This window comes from Delphinus delphis, chromosome 11 (genome assembly GCF_949987515.2).
Source record: "Delphinus delphis chromosome 11, mDelDel1.2, whole genome shotgun sequence".
Taxonomy (NCBI): Eukaryota; Metazoa; Chordata; class Mammalia; order Artiodactyla; family Delphinidae; genus Delphinus; species Delphinus delphis.
Genome location: NC_082693.1, coordinates 56,337,534 through 56,359,715, shown reverse-complemented (window position 1 = coordinate 56,359,715; position 22,182 = coordinate 56,337,534). Strand labels below are relative to the sequence as shown.

At 37.2% G+C, this 22,182-nt stretch overlaps 1 protein-coding gene across 2 annotated transcripts in view; it reads left to right on the top strand.

Annotated features, from left to right (window-relative positions):
• The window catches only part of PTPRR (protein tyrosine phosphatase receptor type R), a 255,782-nt gene that overhangs the window by 125,172 nt on the left and 108,428 nt on the right, over nt 1-22,182 (top strand). For both annotated transcript variants that reach the window (XM_060025240.1, XM_060025238.1), the window contains exons 4-5: nt 13,210-13,323; nt 16,315-16,470. In XM_060025240.1, coding sequence (XP_059881223.1) covers nt 13,210-13,323; nt 16,315-16,470 — 270 coding nt within the window. The remainder of the gene's footprint in view (nt 1-13,209; nt 13,324-16,314; nt 16,471-22,182) is intronic.

Genomic DNA, 22,182 nt, shown 5'->3' with positions numbered 1-22,182 from the left:
GATGAATAACAATGTCAAAAAATAGTGCATCTGGTGTTTCCATCCATCTTAATCATAAAATTGGATTAACTTCCTGTCTGATTCAATGTTGCAGAAAACAGTCATCAAGATGCCCCAAATATATCATTGGATTCAAGAAGTCAGTCTCTATTTGCCACAAAATATAGCGCTGTCAGGTTTTTGTTTTTTGGTTTTTTTTGTATGTCTCTAGTGTGAAACATGAGGAGATAATAATGCCAAATAATGGCTTGGCAATAATTTCAAAGAGGGGTTTAAGGTTTAGCAGCAATATTTTAGATTAAAGGAAATAAAAGTTTTTAGTGATTTTTCTTTTAATGTCTTTTTAATATGAAGAGGACTAACCTGTTTAAATCTGTCATTTAATAGAAATTAAAGCCTTAAAGAAGATGTGGCTTCTTAATTTTGTACACCAAAATATCTTTCCCTACAGCTTCCACAGTCTTAAATTTATTTTTTAAATTGCTGGTGTGAATTATTCAGTTGATAGTTGATGCTAGATTGTGTTATATGATATTAGCCATTTCTATATTTAGCTGTAACAAGGAGGAATAAGATTCATATAGTCTCCTTTGTTTTTCTGATCCATCCATGTACTTCTGTTTAACAGTTTAATAATTAGCTCAGAGATATAGCAATCCTAATAAATACCATGACCCCAATTATGCTGAAAGGAAAAAAAAGAGTATTACTGGGAAGATCGAGAAGTAATAACAGGATGAAATTGGCACAGTCATGCTGTGCATTAAAGTTATGCTGCAGACAACCTCACTCAGAATCTTTATTTTCCAGAAATGAGATGGTTCTCGGAGTGCTAATCACAAAAATAACACATTGTGGAAAATTATACACTTATTATTTTGGCATCTCATTCTGCAGATGAAAAAAACCACAAGAACATTGACTAAAACTTATTCCACGTTCTCTCTATTCATTTTTAGTTATGCAGAAAATGGTTAATTCCCACCGTGACAGAAAAATCAAGATTACCGAGAATAAAAGTTGAAAGGACACTAAATCATAGAGTTTTTATTTGCATCCCCAAACACATGCCAATAAACCTCGTTTTATTTTACCATGTTTCTTGGGGAATTGGGTGGTTCACCAGCAGAGTGAAAAACAGAATCCTATTACAGTCATTGAAGTGAAACATAAACTACATCATGGAGGGAATGGAAATGAAAGTAAATTTATAACGTCCTTCCAGGGATGTTAGACTCCAAACCACCCTTTTGATCAGACTGATGTCTGAGAGCCTGTGTGGTCTCCCTGCCACCTCACAGTCCAAGATTTTGCATGTGAAAAAGTCAAAATTCCCCGAAAGAATAAATTCCTGTTGATTGAATACAAGCCCATGAAAATAAAAGTGAGCCATCTCCCTACTTTACCCACATCTGGAATAAAGTACCCAGTAGCCTGTAACGATTGATAATTTCTTCATTTTTTTAAAGTAGTATTTATATACTTGGTGGCTTGGGACAGTATCACTTTTTGACTATGAAGCAAAGTGCTTGAAGGATTATTATTTTGCCTTTGGACATCTATTTCCAGGCATCCCTAAATGCCACTTAGAAGTCAGTTTGGTCTCAATTCTTATTGGATACGATAGTCAAATGTCTCCTCCGTTTCAGAAAAGCTGCATGAATGGAACGGTCACAGCTGTGGTGATTAGAATTTCGTCATCCTGACAGGGCTGGTTGTAGAAACCTGAATTTGTCTAACCTCGTTTTTCAGGCAACATTTGCCTGAGCTTTGGGCTTTTGTCCAGAGAGTTTCTGCCTGGCCTCGATTCCAGCCATTTTCCACTCAAGCTTTTGGTTACTGTGTCTGCCCCAGCATGAGAGATGCTGAAGGAAGCAGAGAGTAACAATTTAGAGGAGACCAAAAGAGAACACAGGAATAAGAATAATGGAGAAGAAATAATATTCAGTACATAATCAGGGGAGATGAATGTGGAAATTTCTGTTGACTTGAACATATAATAATGAGACTTGAAAACTCTGTTAAAAGCCAGTAACTTGCTATTATATTTGTTTACTGTACTCAGGATAATATCTATTTGTGGATAAATCATGATTTTCTCCTGTCTCCAAAGAACTTTATATTAAACCTCTGTTTTCCTCTAGTTCATCCATAGATGTGTTTATTAAAATATTTATTTTATTAAATATTTTTAGTAAAATATTTTTATAAGAGTAAATGGATACAAAATCACAAAGTATGGGAATGATAGTATCATAAAAGTACATAAAGTGTTTTCTAATTTTTGGAAGCCTTATCTCCTCCATTGAATTTGTACTTGGAAAAGTCAAGACCTTAACCATTTCATGATTTTTTAAAATAGCTAATGATAAGGATGGGGGTTTACTCAAAATTATATAGAATTTAAAGTTTTCGGAACAATGTATAAAAGTTCTTAACTTAATTGCTAAAGTATAGGAGTCTTTAAAGGCAAAAGAAAAGATTTTCTTACAAGAATGTTATTAGAGGATGTGAAAGGGAACACTAATTAAGAGGTACTATTAAAATAGAAAAGAGAGATTAATGAAATGAAGAAATAAATAGCTTATAAAAAGCTTTTCAAATGAGTAGGATAGGGCTTCTAATCTAAGTCACTAAATTTGACTGTTTCAATATTAATATTTAATTTGTTGTAGTAGAGAGAAAAAAAGAAAAGGATGATGAATATGAATTTGATTCAGTAGCTATAAGGAGTCTTCTGTACAATTTGGGATCTGATCTGATGGCTCACACAGCCATGGTTAGAAAGGGTGGATGGAGTAGGGAGTAAATGGAAGTAGAGATTCTGGAATCAAAGAACCCTTCTTAAAATGTGCTATTTTAAACTTAAACCTCAGGTATATATTCTTCCAAAAATTATATCACTTCAGCAAAATCAAATTGTTTTGACCATTTCCTCTGACCTAGATTTCCTAATTGACTTTTGGCTAAAACTCCTTGATTGTTAAATCAGTAAATGTAAGCACTGGATGTCCAATCAGGCCACTTCTTTGTGTATTAATATTATTACTGTTCCAGGAAATAAGTATAAGACCTTCATTTAATCAACAAAGTTGCAACTCAATGTCCCCTTGTACTGCGTATCCAAAGAAGCAGATCATTTAGTTGTTTTTAACATCAATGAAGGATAAATCCATATCTTTAAGCAAAGTTTATGGAGCCCTTTTTATCTGTCAGTTTTAGCTGTTTTGTGTCTGATAACTTATGTGATCCTCAAAATCCCTGTGAAAGGGATGCAGTTATCATCTCCATTTGACAGACAAAGAAACTGAGGCCCAGGGAGAGTTAATAATTTGACCAAGGCCACTCAGCCCAGGATAAATCCAAGTCTGTCTTACTAACCCATGCTCTTAACCATTATAGTGTGTCAAAGTTTTCTTATTTGGTATTTGCTCACCTACCTGCAACTTCCAAACACACAATATTTAAAGTCATGTACATTCTCTCTAGCTATTAGAAAACAGAGTAGGCAAAAGCTTTTAAATGTGTGAGATCATAATTCAAGAACCTCCTGAATATCTCCCTTGTCCACTAAGTCTTTCCTTTCTAAATGAGAAATTTAGATACTTTTTCTCACTTACTACCAATATGCATTTAGCTCCTTCATAAATTGTTTTAACTGATAAGCTGATCGAATGCTTTAGCAGGCCATAACTACAACAGAGCCCAGGATGTGAGAAACTCATGAAGTTGGCATTGCAATTGTTTTCAAAACGTCTCAAAACATTACTCTGACCAAAACTAGTGTCGGCATATCATGTGTTAAAAGGGGTAGCTCATCACAGTGTAAGGATCTTAAAAAGAAAGATTAAGTCACCTGAAGTACTATTGCTATAGTATAAAGCTCAAAGTTCCTCCCACCTGAGGGAAAAAGATTTTTCTATCTACTTACCATCTTATCTTTCTCCTTTGTCCTCAGCAAAAATTGGTCGTGGTGTTCTGCCTATTTTTTCAGTATACAATCACATCTTAACCCCCTCAAAGTCTCAATATACACTAATGACACACTAATTTTATTTTATGAGTATCAAATTGTACTAACCCTAAAAAACCCATTAAATGACCCTTTGGGACAAAAGAAAGTCTGTGGAAGTGTACCCTAGGCACCCGTATATCCACACAATGATCCCACACTTTCAGATAAGTTCCAACAAAGACTCACTTGGCCTTCCAGTGGATTGTGGACCACATTTTGAGAATCACTACTTGAAGGCCACCAATTAGTCCTCATCAACAAATCCAAGAGCCTTTTCTTGGTCTGCATTTTTCTTAACCTTCAGCAGCATCTAGCAGTTGTTGACAAACTTCTTTTGCAAGCTCTGCTCCTGACTCCACGGCACCATACACCTGATTTTCCTCTAACCCTGCTGCCACTGTAAATATCCACGCTGAAATCAAGGTCAACTAACATGAAAAGATTTAGAGCCTTTTGCCTTTTAGGGGTCTGGGCAACAGAGTGCAATGTAACGTCTAACTTTGTGGTACCATGAGTTGGTGTTTGAGGGGCATAAGAAATAGCATCCCTCTTCTCCTGACTCAGAAAGACAGAGGAAGCAGACCTGGGGAGATAAGAAATATAACTTTATTGCTGATAGAGCTGCTGGAGATGTGACTTAGGAGCATGACAGTATACTTCTATGGCTGCCTCTCCTTCTTAGGCAAATTTACCCACCAGTCACAGGAGTACTGGCCAACCGTGGCCTCACCTAAAGGGACAGAGCCTTTGCAACTTACTTTACTACTTGCAATAAGGATACTAGGTTTTGGGCTTCCCTGGTGGCGCAGTGCTTGAGAGTCTGCCTGCCGACGCAGGGGACACGGGTTCGTGCCCTGGTCCGGGAAGATCCCACATGCCGCAGAGCGGCTGGGCCCGTGAGCCGTGGCCGCTGAGCCTGCGCGTCTGGAGCCTGTGCTCTGCAACGGGAGAGGCCACAGCAGTGAGAGGCCTGCGTACCGCAAAAAAAAAAAAAAAAGAATACTAGGTTTTAGTGTCTTTACAGGCAAGAAGACCCCAAAAGGAAAGCACAGAGCTACACATGCCCCAGTATCTCATTCCAAATGCACCAATTATACAAGTCACTTCCCTCCCCTGAGGAGACAGAGGAGGGAAGGCACCAGGACAATTACTGTATTTGAGCTGCCACTGCACAGAATAAAACATCAGCGTTGGGGAATAAGTGTTTCCTCCTAACATCATGGAAAGAGAAAAGCCATAAAAATGTGATAGTTATGGCATCCCATTAAAATGGATAAATATTTGTATGACTATGTATTAGATATACATGGGTATATATATGCATTCTACATTATATTACCTACATATCAGAAAACAGCTAACACTAAAAGCACCACAAGCTTTATTTCAGGATGACGGAATAAACTATTATGCATAATATTTATTTCTTTTTCCTAATTCTTTGCAGTTTCTAAATCTTCTATCATGAGCATATTTAATTTTTATAATTAGAAAGATAAATTTTAAAACTCTCAAATTAGTCACAAGAAATAGACACTTACACTGATTAAGTTTGAGTGCCATTGACAACCAATATAGCACACGACTCAGAAAACTTATATTGATTTTGCCTATTAGAAACAAGTTTCAAAGAATTGGTTAGATGAAATAAACTGTTTTTTCCCTCCTGAACTGTGTAGTCGTCAGAGTATCAGAGGCATATTAATAACAAGCCAAATACAAATTGTGTTAAATCTACTCATGTTTTTTGAGTGATTAGGCATTTCAAGTGAACTACTTAACCAAATATTAACCTCCTCAAGAGCTTATAACCCTGGTTTTGTAACCCTTTCTACCCCTATCATGGAACTCAGATTCTTCCAATTACAGTTTTTGACTCTCAGATAATGCGGGGCTTAGGTGAGCTGACCCCACGTGCAGTCGTAAACCCGAGTATAACTTTACAGTCGGCCCTCCATATCCGAGGTTCTGCATCCTTGTATTCAACCAGTCCTTGCATTGGGTAGTGCTGTAGTACATATTTAGTGAAATAAATCTGTGTATACATGGACCCACGCCTTTCAAACACATGTCATTCACAGGTCAAATGTAGTAACTACACAACGTTGAGTATGATGATTTATGTATTCCTTCATTTCACAAAGATTTATTCAATACCTACCAAATGCCAGGCATTGTTCCAGGTCCTGGAGATACAACAGAGAACCAGAATGGCAAGTTGCCACACCAATGGAGCTCACATTTTAGTAAAGGGAGATATACAGTAAACAAAAAAATAAACAAGAAACTGTTAGATAGTGATAAATGATATGAGGAAAATAAAGCAGGGTGATGTGATAGGGAATGGCCAGGCTGGGAAGGCCTCTCTGAGGAGATGACATTTAAACTGAGAGCTGAACGATCAAAAGGACCCACCATACAGTGGTGTTGAACATCTCTCCAGCGGGCAGGCAGATGCCAAGGCCATGGGTTGGAAATAAGCACAGCTTGTCTGAGGAACTGGAAAAAGTGTGGAGTGGCTTGAGAGGGAGATATGAGATGAAATTCAGAAGGAACAGAAGCCAGATAAAGTAAGGCCCTGTAAGCCATATAATTGAATTTAACTCTAAATGTAATAGAAAGTTATTGGAGGATGTTAAAAGAGAAAGGGAGATGAACTCTTTGGGAAAAATAGATTTTAAAATGGATAGACAAGATCATGAAACTATAAACGAAAGTCTTGTGTCACTTCCTGTCTGAAACAGTTAAAAGAGGGCATCACAAAGAGTACACTGGCACAACTCAGAAGATAAATGAAGGTAATAATAAAACACACATTATAGAATCAAAATCACATTAGAAACAAAAGAATTAGATCAGAGTCTGCTGAAAACATACAAGGATATAGAGCAGACCTGAGAAAATTTCAGTTGAATAAAGATATACAAGTGGTAAGAGACAATAAGTACATAATGTGGCTAAAGAGAAAGAATATAAAATTGCATAATGTGTCCTTAAAGATGAACCAAAAAATATTTAGGAGAAAAATCATTCAAATATATAATAGGAGAAAATACTTCTGAAATAAGGAATCTGGTATATGTAGACTTCAAGAGCATACTATATTGCAGAAACTATCAAACCAAGGAAATATCCTGGTGAAGTTTTTTAACTTTAAAGACTCTTGTGAGATTGCAGGCAGAAAAACCAAGTTATCCAAAAGACAGGCTAGCCTCAGGCCAGGGTATTCTTTGTAGCAATTTTCAAAGCCAGAAGGCATTGGAATAATAGCAGCAGAGTTCAAAGGCAAAAAATAAAAAGATTGAATCAAGAATTTAATATTCAGCCAAGTTGTCATTTATTGTCATTTATTGTTAAAGCCACCATAAATACATTCTCAAGTGCCTCAGGAAACATAGCACTCACGAACCCTGCTTGAAAGAAGCTTTTTTGATAACGACATCCAGCTAAATAAGGGATACATCAAAATAAAGAATTCAGGAATGGTACACCCTTCTAAAAAAGAGCTGATCGTGATCATGACTATTTGGATATGTAACTAATGCTATAGAACTTTAAAAATTATAATTACAGAATATATTCATCAGTGTAACTAATGCAAACCTGATCCTAATAGTTTAGTGACTTAATGCAGTAGAAGTTTATTTTTAACTCATGTTACTGTTTAATGAGGAGCGTTGGGCAGGGCCTCTGCTTCATGCAGTGATTCGGGTCCCAGGCATCTTCCTTTGTATGGGGCCACCATTTTATTACAGGCTTAGGGTCATCCTGGAACCATCCAGCTTGCAGACAGAGGGAAGAGAGGAGAGAGAGGAGAAGACTACCTCAGACTGAAAATATCACTTTACTTTCATTTACACTAATTGGTGAGCACTATTACATGGCTCCACCAAGATATAAACGGGCTAAGGTTCCAGGAGGAGATAGTCGGTTTGGTGAGTAGTCTCTGTTATAAAGAATATAATAATAAACACCATAAAATATAATAAGACAACAATAATAAGATAATTATAAAAACTGGAAAGTGATCATGAGAAATGGTGGGAAGAGATGTACATTTTCTCACTTTTCATAGCAGCAGTTAATAAGTACTTTCTGAAGTTTATATATCAAGAAATAAAGATTTAATATATATTATCATGCAACATTTAACATTATGATTATAGGCACAGGAAGAAAAAAAAATATAGAACAACCAAAAAAACACCAGACCACTTAGCAAAAGACAGAAAACTAAGGAGGTATAAAAACAAATTTTAAAAGATAGCATAACATAAAATAACAAAACACATTTAGATCTGTTAAAATAATAAAAGTCAATGGGATAAGCTAAACTATTAAAAGTAAGAAATTATTAGATGAGACTCAAAACATGATATTCAATAACAGTATATATTATGAATACAGAAATGCATCTCAGATATATTTCATATATTAAATATGTTAATATATCTGACTTATATATTAAGTGAAAAAAGCAACTTATGGAACAACATGTGTAGTTTAATCCTATTTGTATTTAATAATAATAAACATGTATAATAAATACATATTATTTTACATTCTATATGCATCAAAAATATTTGGAAGAATACACAAGAAATAGTATTGTTTGTTGTGGTTTGTTGTTTCTGAGGATTAGAATAAAAGGTTAGGAGAAGACAAGCATGCTTTCATTTTTCTACTATGTATCTTTCTGTACTTTATATTTTTTGTAATAAATATGAATTTTTTGTTATAAAAATTTAAACAGAAAATAAGTAAAGTCCAACATAGAACTGAAAGCTGCAAGCAAAGGAAGGGGAAGGAGAGGTCATGGAAATCTGACAGAATGGTGCTCGACCTGAGTCTCCAAAGAGAAGGAAGAAGGCTTAGCCAGTGATCCACATACGCACTGACCCAATACAAAAAGACATGGCATGTTTAAGACACCTTAGGTACAGCTGGAGTATAATGTACATGGTGGATAGGTTTGGGAGGTAAGACTGGAAGGACAGGACAATGGCAGTGAACCAAGGAGTTAGGACCATTCATTAAAAAATGAGATTTCCTCAAAGTATTTTAAGCAGAATAGTGACTTAATTGAGCCAGAATGTTGCACAGGTCCATATGAGGAATGAATTAGAGACCATAGAAGATTGGCAACCCATGAAGATTCTATTCAAATAGTCCAGATAGCCATGATAGTGGCCTGAACGAAGATGGTGGAAATACAGATGAAGAGAAGATGGATTCAACATTCAAGAGATTTTTAGAGGGTAGAATAGACAGAACTTGATAATTAATTGGATGTTATGATGGTAGGGTGAAAGATAAGGTAAAAGAGTGAGTCAACATGATTTCAAAATATGGTACTTCATCACATTATATTAAATATAGAATTAGAAGTAAATTTGATTGTGGATGAGGAGAGGGGAAAAAGATAAGTTCAGTTTGGGTAATACCGAGTTTGAGGCATAAGTGGAACATTCAGGTGGAGGGAAACAGATGTAGGACTCTGAGAAAGGTGGGAACGTGAAATATGGAAATAAAAATCATTAGTATGTAAGTAATAGTAGAGGACAACACAGAGAGTTATAAGAAGGGATTGGGTGATGGTGTAAAATGCCTCCAATAGGTCAGGGCTTTCTTCTTTGTTCAGAGACAGAGAAATTTTTGCTTTTATTCCTGGGGATCACTTGACAATCCAACTGCTGGCCATAAAGGGGAGACTCCTTGCCAAGAATAACGTTAGAGATCCCGAGTAGCAATGAGCACACGTTAAAGTTAGAAGGAGATGAGTGGATCCCTCCTGACTGGCTTGGTCCTGAAGGAAGCTGGGTTTGTTTGTTGCTGTGGGGAATCGAGACTGGACTTCTTTGAGGGACTTTGAGGACATCTTTTTGGCCTTCCTCTCCCTAATGGGGCCACTGGGTGTGATCTTGACTCTTACTGGGGGTGATCAGACGACAGACCAGGCTACCTTATAGCATCAAGAGGTAACTAACATTTGAAACCTGACCCCCTCTCCGGCAAAAATAATTCAACTGTCCTTTAAATATAAATAGCTAAAAGCCAATCACATACTTAAAGTTTAAACATAATGCTGGTGCCTAAATTCAAGTACTACATTTTAATCATTTTCCTCAAGCTGATTTATATCTAAGGCTCATAGGCTTCAGCTACTTTAGTGGACTGTCTGGTGACCAAAGAAAGAAAGTCATATTACACAGTGGTATTTCCTTTGTGGGAGGAAGCAGAAGTGGGTGAGGGGACATGGGCCCCAGATAAAAGGAACTGACTCAGGAATCTCTTTACAAGGCAGAGGTCCAATAAATTTAAATACAGATGGAGTCTGAAATCTTTGAATTTTCATTATGTTTATTTTTTCTGTGTGTTTATATATTTGTAATATCAATACAAATACTCATTTGTTTTTGGATAGTAACTCTATTTGCATTATTCATTACTGTGAAGTGGCTTAGCATTTACCTTTGGAAAGAGCATTATAATCCCTTTTAAAGTTAAAAATTTCAGTCATTTGTATGTTAAATAATAGAAATGACCAAATGGGTTTAGAATAAGACTAAAATATATCTTGTACTGTTATATGGTAACTTTGAAGTTGTGACACTGTCATTGCCATGGAAATTTATATTCTATCATAGTTGTTATGATCTCATCTAATAGGATGAGAAGAAGCTATGTATTTCTAGCATCTATCCAGGAGGAAGGTGGTAACATATATCCTCTTATTATAGGAAGTCATATTTATTTTATTTTCTCTGAAGTAAAATTCTCGTTTTGTCTAGGATCCTTTCTTTTTCTCAAATTGTGATCATACCTAGTGTCTGTCATGTATTAGGCCCTCAAATATGTATTTTTTTGTTTGTACTGTATTTTAGCATCACTATTTTATGGTGAATAGTTAGAAATACATGTATGTGCTCTGGAATCAATCCAGCTTTTCACAGGCAAGCAGAGAACTGAGGCAAATTATTCAAATGTTTGATGCAATGAACCAGATGATTGCAGTTTTAAACTAATTATTTCAACTCACTTCTTCATTTTAGTTAGGGAGTCTAAATTTCTGTTTTAAATGCACTGTTCTACCTTCTTGGAAAGTTGCCATTTTGAGTGATTTTAAATCTTGAGTTCCCATTTCACTTCCATACACCATTTCGATCTAAGGAAGTTAGACTTTAATACTGTTTCCACAGTTACAAGCTTCGTTAATCATGGCCCTGGGAACTGAATTCTCAAGTGTGTGCACAACCCCCTTGACTCTCAGTTCCCAGCATAGACCATTGGCTCCAAATCCTGCCCGTGGGAATCAAGGGCTGTGCTTGCCCTGCTCACCCTGCCTGACAAACACTGCTGGTGAGCCAGAAGTCAGTGGTTCCATAGCAGTGTTTGCAGAAACCAAGGAACCCACCTCTGCAAAGAAACTCCGATCTCTTGGCAATTTCCACAGCCTTACGGAGCTGAAAGTAAGCTGCTGCATAAAAGGAAACCTCTGTTTCTCGGAGCCACCAGGTGGATTTAGTTTTTCTAATCTCTTGGATTTTCCATAAAGCATGTTTCCATAAAACATAAGTCATGCTTAAAAGTATAATGTTTTTCTCATTCCTGCATTTCCATATCCTACTCATCCTTCAGGATTGAGCTCAAGTCTTACTTTCTGCATGAAAATGTGTTTTTATATATTGGAAACATTTTTAGACTAGAGAAAAGTACAGAGGATTATATAGCAAACAATTGTGAACCATTAGATGACTTTTAGTTAATAAAAAAATTATTATGGATGGTGTTAATGTCACTTTTCTACCTACTCCCAGCGTAATTCTCCTCTTCCCCTCCCAGGAGCAAGTTGTACCTTATAGTTGGGGTGTTGGGTAGAATTTTCAATAGTTCTTCCCTTTTGTGGATCTCAATTTTTTGCCAGGAGTCCAGTTCCAGCTGCCTAACGTGACCAAGCTCTATGGCCCCTGCCCCTATGCAAGTATTAAAAGATCCTAATGTACAGCAGCAGTCTAGAGCTTTAGCTGGGTCTGCCATTTTGACTGGGAACTATTATATCTCTTTTGACCTCCTCAACTCCCTCTGATTCCTGTAGCAATAAGTATTTGGTCCAGTTTCCAATCACTTATTTTGTACCAACTTTATAGAGGATTTATTATTTCTTAACAAAACTATAAATTATGGGAACAGTATTATTCTTCTACAGCAAACTGGGAGAAGGTCCTCTGAGAGTTCTTACACTATAGTAGGTTACACTTGTAAGCCAATCTCTTTATCACAGAAGTGTGTACATAGAAGTGTGCCTCACTTTATAGAACAAATGATATTGCAGACATCCAACAGTTACTGATAACCTACTATGGTCAAGTTAGCAAATTAAGCATTATAAAATAAGAAATGCATATAAAGGTTTGGTTTCCCCACCTTGTAAAGTATCTGTTTCAAGTGATTATGGTGCATTTTTGGAAATACATAGTTAACCAGTTTATGTTGTAAATGTAATCATAGCACCCGTGGCTTAAATTAAGGATGTAGTGTTAATTGCATAACTTGATTTATATTTTAGGAATTTAAAAATATTTACTTGTCCTTTTCCAAAACAACCTGAAAATTAAGAGTGTTTGTCCAAGCGATGGAATAAGAATTGTTTACCTTAGATTTAATCATCACTTCCATTGACTTCTTTACCAGAGTTTGAAAATGCATTATTGCAGCTCATTCTTTTGCCTTGCACTGGCAGCAAATCACTATATAGAGAAACTGCCAAGTCTGGTGTTACGGAACTTACACAGCATCTTCCTCTCTGTGGCTGTGTGTGAACACAAATTAAAGATGTCCTCTGGCTTGGATTACTGAAATATACTTGGCTGCATATTACATTCTGTCATCTGGACTTAAAGCAAAATAAACCAACACACATTTCAGTGAAATTCTTTATGAATTGATCATTCATGTGATTCTTGATTATAACTAGACAAATTGCATTATTATACAATATACCATCTTCTTAAGTAAGACCATTTAAAATTTCACATAAAATGTCCCTATCATTTTTTTATCTACATTAAAAATGCAGTAAAGCACGATGAGTGTGAATTTCTCAAAGTCAAAGGAATTGTTGTGGTCAGTCATCCGTCAGGAACTGAATGTCCAAAATCAAAGATTGACTATAATTTGAATTTTTTATTTTCCAGACACTGCAAGTGGATGTAAATAGGCTGAACATAACCTTGCTTCGGATATTCCGCCAAGGAGTGGCCGCAGCTTTAGGACTCTTGCCCCAGCAAGTGCACATCAATCGCCTCATTGTAAGATGCCAACATTTCACTTTCCCAGATGACAAGCTTTGATCTTTATTGCAGGACTCAAGAATAATGAACAATAATAAAGAACACCCATGCTATAGTTTTATGGTCCATGAGCCAAATCTGGCATGACACCTGTTTTTGTAAAGAAAGTTTTATTGTAACAGACCACACCTATCTGTTTACATATTGTCTAAGGCTTCTTTCACACTACAGTGGCAGAGTTGAGTAGTTGCAACAGATTGTCTGTCTAAATTAAAAGCTAAAATATTTGCTGTCTGGCCCATTACAGAAAATGTTTGTCAACCTTCTCGTAGTTCAAGACTAGCTATCCTGGTAGGTATGAATAGAAGGGCCCAAAATACTTGTCTCACCAACCGGATACTACTCCCAAAATATTCTCCCTAAGACGGAAACCTTCTGTATCAGGTAAGGCACTGTCTCCAGACAGCATCTATTAAAATCCCTTCAAGTATATCAGGATGAGGGACTTCCCTGATGGCGCAGTGGTTAAGAATCTGCCTGCCAATGCAGGGGACACGGGCTCAATCCCTTGTCCAGGAAGATCCCCACATGCTGGGGAGCAACTAAGCCCGTGCGCCACAACTACTGAAGCCCGCGTGCCTAGAGCCCGTGTTCCGCAACAAGAGAAGCCACCGCAATGAGAAGCCCGCACACCACAACGAAGAGTAGCCCCCGCTCGCCGCAACTAGAGAAAGCCCGCGCAGCAACGAAGACCCTACGCAGCCAAAAATAAATAAATAAATAACTTTAAAAATATATATATATCAGGATGAAGGATAGTGAACACGTAGGCAGAGGATTTTGAATAAAGAATAAAGAAGAACCATGCTTAAGGACAGTAGTCCAAGTACAATGCAAGAATAGCCTTGAAAAAGTCGAGAGAAAACTTGGATGGGTGTCTGAGGTGGGGATGAAGGAAGCCCAAAGGACCTTTTGTATAAGACTCACTTTAGACCGATCTATCACCCACATCCTTTCTTTCCCCCTTCTCCTCAGTATTTAGGGACCTTGACATCATTCAACTACATGTTCCCATCTGCACTTGAAGGTGGGTGTGGGCAAAGAAAAGCAAATTCAAATCTTAACGACTTTCTCTTTGTAAAAAGCTAATTATCCGAGGTTCCCGTGAAAAAGGACTTTAGAATCATTTTAACAGTTTTAAAATTGTTCTTAATTTCCCCTGCATTAGAAACTTAAGCAAGGACTTCTTGTTCTCCTTGCCTTAAATCCTTACGCTCCTGCTTGAGTTCAGTTTTATACTGCATCAACACCTGCATTTCCCACTATGGAGAAGAATTTGCTTTTATTTTGGTTTAGAATTTTTGTTTCTTTTCACTTTTTTTCTGTGTGGAGGGTGAATTGTTTTCGTCCCCATAACAACTTTTGTTCTGTGAGTCAACTATTTTCTGGGACTAAATAAGCTTTCAAAAAAAACAAAGTTTTTAACTCAATAGCATAGAAGAAATACAGCATTTCCCATTATCATGAAAGAGTGAAATAGGTTATTTATATCCACAGTGCTCAAGTGAGAAGTGAGGTATTATAGATGTCTTAGATCTAGATCTAGATTTTATATATATACTCAGATATCTTAGATATACTTTTACATATATAGATTTAAAGAGCATAATAGCTCTTTGAAAGGATAAAAGAGGGATTTGCCACACCCAGAGAGGGATATGCATATCCTCAGAGAATGTTAATAGCATTTATGCATGTCTATTTCTAAGAGTAGTTCTTATAATAGTTTAAGTTATGATGATACCTGAGGCAGCAGAGTACGGTGATTAAGAGCGTGTGCTTTGGAGACAGACACAGAATTCTACTCCATTTCCAACTTGGCCGTGTCCCAGCTCTATGACCTAAGGCAAGCTACTTAATGTTCCTTCATTTACAAAATGAAATAACTTAATACCTCTGTCCTGGAGATAACAGATTTAAGGCACATGGGAGCATGACAAGCCCAAAACAAGTGCTCTCTTCCTACTATTGTTGTTATTAGGTCATAAACTATTTAAATTATTATAAACATGTTTCACATCAGTATTATGCAACATTTAGTCATTGTCTGTTGTTCACTGCAAACACGGGAACATTTTTCCTGGATGACTAGTAGTACTCCATTTTATACGTGGCTGAACTTCTGATAAATTGCATTAAAAGAAAACTTTCTAAAAAAAAAAAAAGAAAGAAAATTTTCTAGCAGGAGAGAACTCCATGTATCAAAAAGAAAAGACTAACAACAATTTTCTTTTATAAGTGCTTTGTATAAGTTGTCAAAGAGAATCTATCAAAGGCAGTGTCATTTTTGTGTAGTGTTTGTTTTTTATGGGTATGTGGCATATCAGCCATTTAAGGTAAGAAATCCTCTCTCTCTGTTTCAGGTAATGAGGTCATACTAATAGGAAAGTAACATGATATCATTGCATAACATTGTTTCTACCAAACAATAGATCTTAAAAGTGTGACTTATTTAAGGTGAAGAACAGGATCAGAGAAGCAACTTCAAAGACAGCATCACCTTCCTTAGTCCAGCCTTCACATTAATACAAGTTATAAAAAATATATATATGGGGTGGTGATGTCTAATAATTGTACTGTTACATCAGGTTTTACTTAATTCATTTAATTGATTTTAAAAGGCTTCTTTAAACACAATTACTCAGGAACCATCTGAACAATATATCTCAAAAATTACAATACCGAATGGAAAATAAACCAGCATCGAATGAAATATAAAATTACAAAGCTAGAGGTGTCAACTAATTGAAAGAAGGCCATTTGAAGATTTCGGGCTTTGGGCTGCTAATATTAAGTGTACCAGGCATACCTAATAAAGGTGATCTCCAAGATGTCTTTTAGGATCCTAAAGCTCTGATTTTCTTTAATGTTTCTAGAAGGAAGTCAAAAATATTTCCCAAAGTTGTTTAAAATGTCTATTAACATATACAAATGATCTGCTTTTACTAGGGAAAGAAGAACAGTGTTGAACTATTTGTGTCTCCCATAAACGGGAAAGCAGGAATTTCTGATGCTCTGCCGTCTGAGGAAGTGCTGCGTTCACTTAATATCAATGTTTTGCATCAAAGTTTATCCCAGTTTGGAATTACAGAAGTCTCCCCCGAGGTAGGCTGTTTCATGGAATATTTCATTTAAAAATTTGCACGGTTAGCATGACATGACCCAATTCTAGGAGGCTTTGAGATGAAAGCTGTTTATCGTGTGTTATTTGATAATATAAAAATCTCCCTAAGGGTCAAAATTCTCTGATTTCACATTGCGTATGTTTCTTCCTTAAGGAAGTTCATTTTCATGTCAAAGTTCCCTTTTTGACACTTTCTTCTCCAATCTTTATGGCCTTATAATTTATTTTGACTTATCCAACAAATTGTCCAGAAGAAAAGCCACTTAGGTATATTTGTCAATTGATTACTTTTACTGAATTTTACTGAATTTTGGGTGTCCCCAAAAACACCCTCAAATCTTTCCTCCTCAACGGGTTTACTCCTCATTGCCTTCATTGTCAAAATGGTCCCTTTTTTCCACTACCTTGGGATTAATTTGAAATGTGATTTTTCTTTTGCTGAGGAACCCAGTCTTAAGAACTATGAATATCTCCTTCATAGTGCTTTCTAAATTCGGCACTTTTCAGATTTCCCCCACCACTCCAATACTCTCATTCCTGAATAAATCCAGTCTCTTTTTTACTTCACCTACTCCATCCCACTCCAAACTTGCTAGAATGAACATCATCCCAAACATATGTAATTAAATTCACAGAATCAAAGCATTAGACCTTGAGGGAACACATGCGAACATTTTAAAGATACAGAAAGTAAGGCCCGTAGAAATTAAGTGATTTCATCAAGATGACAAAGCAAATGAGGTATAAAGCAATATTTAAAATCTAGATACCTTATTCCTAGTCTATTTCCCTTTGCAGTAAAGCACACTGCCTCTCATTACAGCAAATGCCACAGGTATGGTATAAAAAGCTTTGGTACAAGATTGAGCTTGGATCCCAAAGCCAGCACTTAAAATGTGTGTGACCTTGGGTGATTTAATCTCTGTGAGATTAAGTCTGTCTTTACATAGTGTCAACCTCTCTGAGCCTCAGTTTCTTCATATCCTAAATGAGTATAGAAAAAGAAAGGAAGGAAGGAAAAAAGTAAGGGAGGGAGGGAGGGAGGGAGGAAGAAAGGAAGGAAGGAAGGAAAAAAAGAAGGAAGGGAGAAAGGAAAAGAAAAGGAAAGGAAAGGAAAAATGGGTAGAGTCCTTATCTTATACACTTGAAATATGAATAAAATTTTTAAATTTAAAAAAAATACATGAAGGGCTTCCCTGGTGGCGCAGTGGTTGGGAGTCCGCCTGCCGATGCAGGGGACACGGGTTCGTGCCCCGGTCCGGGAAGATCCCACATGCCGCGGAGCGGCTGGGCGTGTGAGCCATGGCCGCTGAGCCTGCGCGTCTGGAGCCTGTGCTCCGCAACGGGAGAGGCCACAACAGTGAGAGGCCCGCATACCGCAAAAAAAAAAAAAAAAGAAAAAAAAACATGGAAATCTTCACAAAGCGTAGGCACTGAACAAATGTAATTTGACTGCAGAATGAAAATGTATTTCAGCATTGAACCACGACTGTAATAACAACCTCCAACTGGTCTTCCTGCATTTAGTGTTGCTTCCCTCCTTGCTGTCTCTGCTGCCAACCCCAGCTCACACACGCACGTGCACATGCACACATCCACACATGCACACAGTGTTTTCTTTCTTGCCACCAGAGTAACTTTTCTAAAAGCAAATCTGGCCATGCCCTCCTAATGTCATGACTCTTCTTTGGCTTCCTAAATCCTGTAGAATCAAGTCTGGATTTCTTAATGTGGTATATGGTTCTTTGTGTGCTGAGTTTATCACTGTTGAACAACACTCTCTTAGTTTATGCTTCAGCCATTCCAAACTTAATAGGCACCAGGACACCCCACATCATTTCTTCCCTCCAAGCCTGTGTGTATGTTGGTCCATCTGTGCACCTTTCATGTTTCAAGATCAGTCTACTGTATAGTGAAGCCTTCCCTTGTACCTCCACAGATGTGGGCGCTGTCTTTGTGTTCTCATGGAGCTTATACAAAAACCCCATACCCCACGTTGGCCTTCATGTCCATCTCTGCACCGTCGTTCCTTGAGAGCATTTCATTTCATTTTATCTGTGTCTTCAGTGCCTTCATTCAGGGCCTGGCATACAGTAGGCGTACAAATAGCCAAGCGCTGGGTTAGGTGGTGTCCAAAGTCAGAAAAATAAATGAATAAGCAAACACACACATAAATAAAATAAGAGTTTTGCTTTCAATGATTTCTAATAAGGCAACAAGAGACAAGCAGATAAGAAAAATACAGGGCTATGATAACATAACCGCACTGTGCCATGGGAGTTTTGAGAAAGAGGAGGTCCCTTCACGCTTCAGAGAGACCAGGAGAAAGGTCAGCATGAGCTTAAACACCCAGACCCCTCCCCAGCCCTCCCTGCATGTGACTCTGAAGGGGCTCCCTTTTGTACATCAAACCAAACTCCATGCCCATAGTTCAAGCCCCTCACAGACTGACTTCCACACATCTTGCTCTGGACAATTCTTCTTTAAAATTTTAAAAGACCATTAGATTAATTTATTCTGCTTCCCATAAGCTTTCAGTGAATAAAATAAGCATTTCGCCCTGTTGCTTTATTCTGAGTTTAAATGCCATTCTGAAGGCTTTAGGAGGATGGCAGCTTAGTGAGTCAGCCAGCTTTGCAGACCAAGAGAAGCTCACCATACCAAAAACTTAATTCAACTCAAGTATTTGGGGGTCCTCCAACACACCTCAGACTGGTGAAGGCAAGGAGCTTAGCCTGAATGCCTGTCACAGAACGATTAGCCCTCAATAGACCATAGGTCTGTATTGCGTTTGAATAATGAAAGTGTATTTGATGATCAAAATATGATATTTTCTTATAAAATTCTGGGAATCTAAACATCTAGGCAATCTAGAATCTAGAAACTATTATATTACAGGAGACTGGGAAGTATTTTAATTGGATATAAGGAGCATTTCATCAGGGACTGGTGTGTTGTTTGAGCGTTTTGTTCTGGCACTTGTAGAATGGGCCCAGCGGTACCCTCTGATCGGAAGCTCTAACTGCAGACAGGAGAGAGCCGTCTGCAGTGTGCACAGGCCCTCAGAGGGAGCTTCAGACACATACAGTCCCAGAGGCGCCGCAAAAGCATTTGTTGATAGTTGTTTAAGCTGATAGGTATTCTGTGAGTTTTCCCACTTCTTTATTCATCATTTGTGGTAAATGTGGAGTAACAGCTTATGCCTCAACCCATTCTTTCACATTTCTATCTCCAAATTATAGCTCTGTTATGGTAACATGTTTATTACCAGAACAAAAAAAGGAATATTGGTATTTTGGGTTTTCATCCTTTACATGGATTACAGAACAAGGTGAATGCTGTCTCAAAGCATCTCTTCCTACACTTTTATTAATTAGTTTTAGGGAAGGGTGTGTTTTTTGTTGTTGCCATTTCTTTATTTGCTTGATTTTATTTAAATCAGAAACGACTCTTGGGAAACAAAGACAATTACCAAATAGAGATTTCCTTTCGCTTATTCATCTATTTTTATTTCAAATTTAAGTTTCTTGAGAGACAAAGACATTATTTCTTTTATATATTTATATATGGTACCTAGAACACTGGAGGACCTCAAATATTATTTTATAATAAGATGCTCCTAAAAATTAAAAACCAGACTTCCTCTTGCCTAATAAGTTAAATCTCAGGGAAATAAAATTAAATGCATTGTTTTAGTTTCTATTTTTAGATGTTTTTACAAACTTAAATGTCTATTGAAGCAGTAATTTTGCAATGATAGTGAAAAAAAAATGATTTAGGATTTTGTTGTTGTTCAGTTGCAAATTACCACAGTTTCATAGGTCTTATGTTTCAAAGGAGGAAGTTACCTTCTTTAAATAACAGGACAATATACTGACTGATACTTTCATGGCATGTTTACAAAGAGAAAAAAATCATACCAAATAAATATAATCATAATCCACGAGTTTAGTGATTGTTCCTTTAAACATTAGCCAGCAGTCTAAAGAATTATATAGTCCTAGCCATACAGTGCCGAGGAGGAATGCAATCAATGTTAACATGGGTCAGATCTCTCAGACCGAATTGTTTACCTTGTGCATGATACAGTGGAAGTTTGGCATTTATCTAACAAAACCATATTGTTGTAGGATACAACTCACTTATCTGCCTAAATCAATTAATTAACCAGCTAATTTATAACATTTCCACTTTATTCTTATTCTTTGTGCTCCATCTCTCTAAAGAGATGTCGCTCTGAAAGTCTCTGTATCATCTCTCCCAGCATTTGGGGTCAGAATTGGTTTTAATAAAAAGAAAAGAAAAGAAAGCTCTAGTGTATCAAATTATTAAACAGGAGATAGAGAAGCCATTGCTATCGGTACCGGAAACTGCCCAAATTTTATACAATCAAACAAAACAAAACCCAGCAGCTTCTTTCACTGCCAAAAAGCTAAAGGGAAAGTGATATTGTTGTGACATAAGACGTTAAGATGATACAGCGCATTGGTTTGACCCAGCCATGGAGCCTCTGAATTATTGAACCTTCAGTCCCCTGTCAAAATGTAAAAGGAATGGGCTTCCTTGGTGGCGCAGTGGTTGAGAGTCCGCCTGCCGATGCAGGGCACACGGGTTTGTGCCCCGGTCCGGGAAGATCCCACATGCCGCGGAGCGGTTGGGCCCGTGAGCCATGGCCTCTGAGCCTGTGTGTCCAGAGCCTGTGCCCCACAACGGGAAAGGCCACAACAGTGAGAGGCCCGCGTACCGCAAAAAAAAAAAAGAAAAAAAATGTGAAAGGCATCACATTAGATTGGAGATTCTTGTGAATTACAATCTTATGACTTGTGGGATCTTAACCACAAACTTTTCCATTTATTACCCTGCCCTTATCAAGGTTTTTAGATCTCTGTACAAATATAGTAGTGCTCAGCAGGGCTAGCATGACTCAGAAGGAAATCTATTTACCAAGAAAGTGCAGTGGCTAAGTTCTAGGAGTTCAAAACATGTGTCTTTCTAAGTGCTGGCGGGGGATGGGGGGGTGGGAGGTTAATTCCTCCATCATTACTGCTTTGGTTAAAAGAGAAAACAAAATAGATTTGTCTTAAGCAGAAAGGAACCTGTTGGTATTCCAGGAGGTGTGGAACTATAGTAGGAAAAACAAGAAAGGAACCAAATCAGGTTAGGAACACAAAATCTCTTTCCACCCACCTAACCACTCCTTTTTTAATCCAAATTTTACATGAACTAACGCTCAGATCCTCACACTTAAATTTGACAAGTTTATGCTACCTACTTGAAGGCTTAAGTGGCTTGCTTTTATAGCAAGCAATAGATGCTATTTATTTGCCTGCAAAAAAACTCATTTCCATATTTATACTTGATTTCTACAAGAGTTTTCTCTTAGTTTCCAGCTATGTGTACAGAGACATAGGAATAAAATATGATCTGGCTAAGGTCAATGGGTAAAAGACACGTTGTCACTTGACCCCAAGATTTCCTTTTCAGGACATATTGGTTTCTACTCATTTCATCAAGCAAGTATTTTCAGATTCTCCATCAACTTACCATTTATGTGTTTTAAAAACATGCATAAATCATTTCTTGCATCTATAAATGTGTCTGTGTCTTAAAGAAGGCAAGATATTACAGTGAGCATATCTATATTTTACAAGCAAAGGAAATGGAAACTCAACTACTCCAAGCAATAGAAGTCT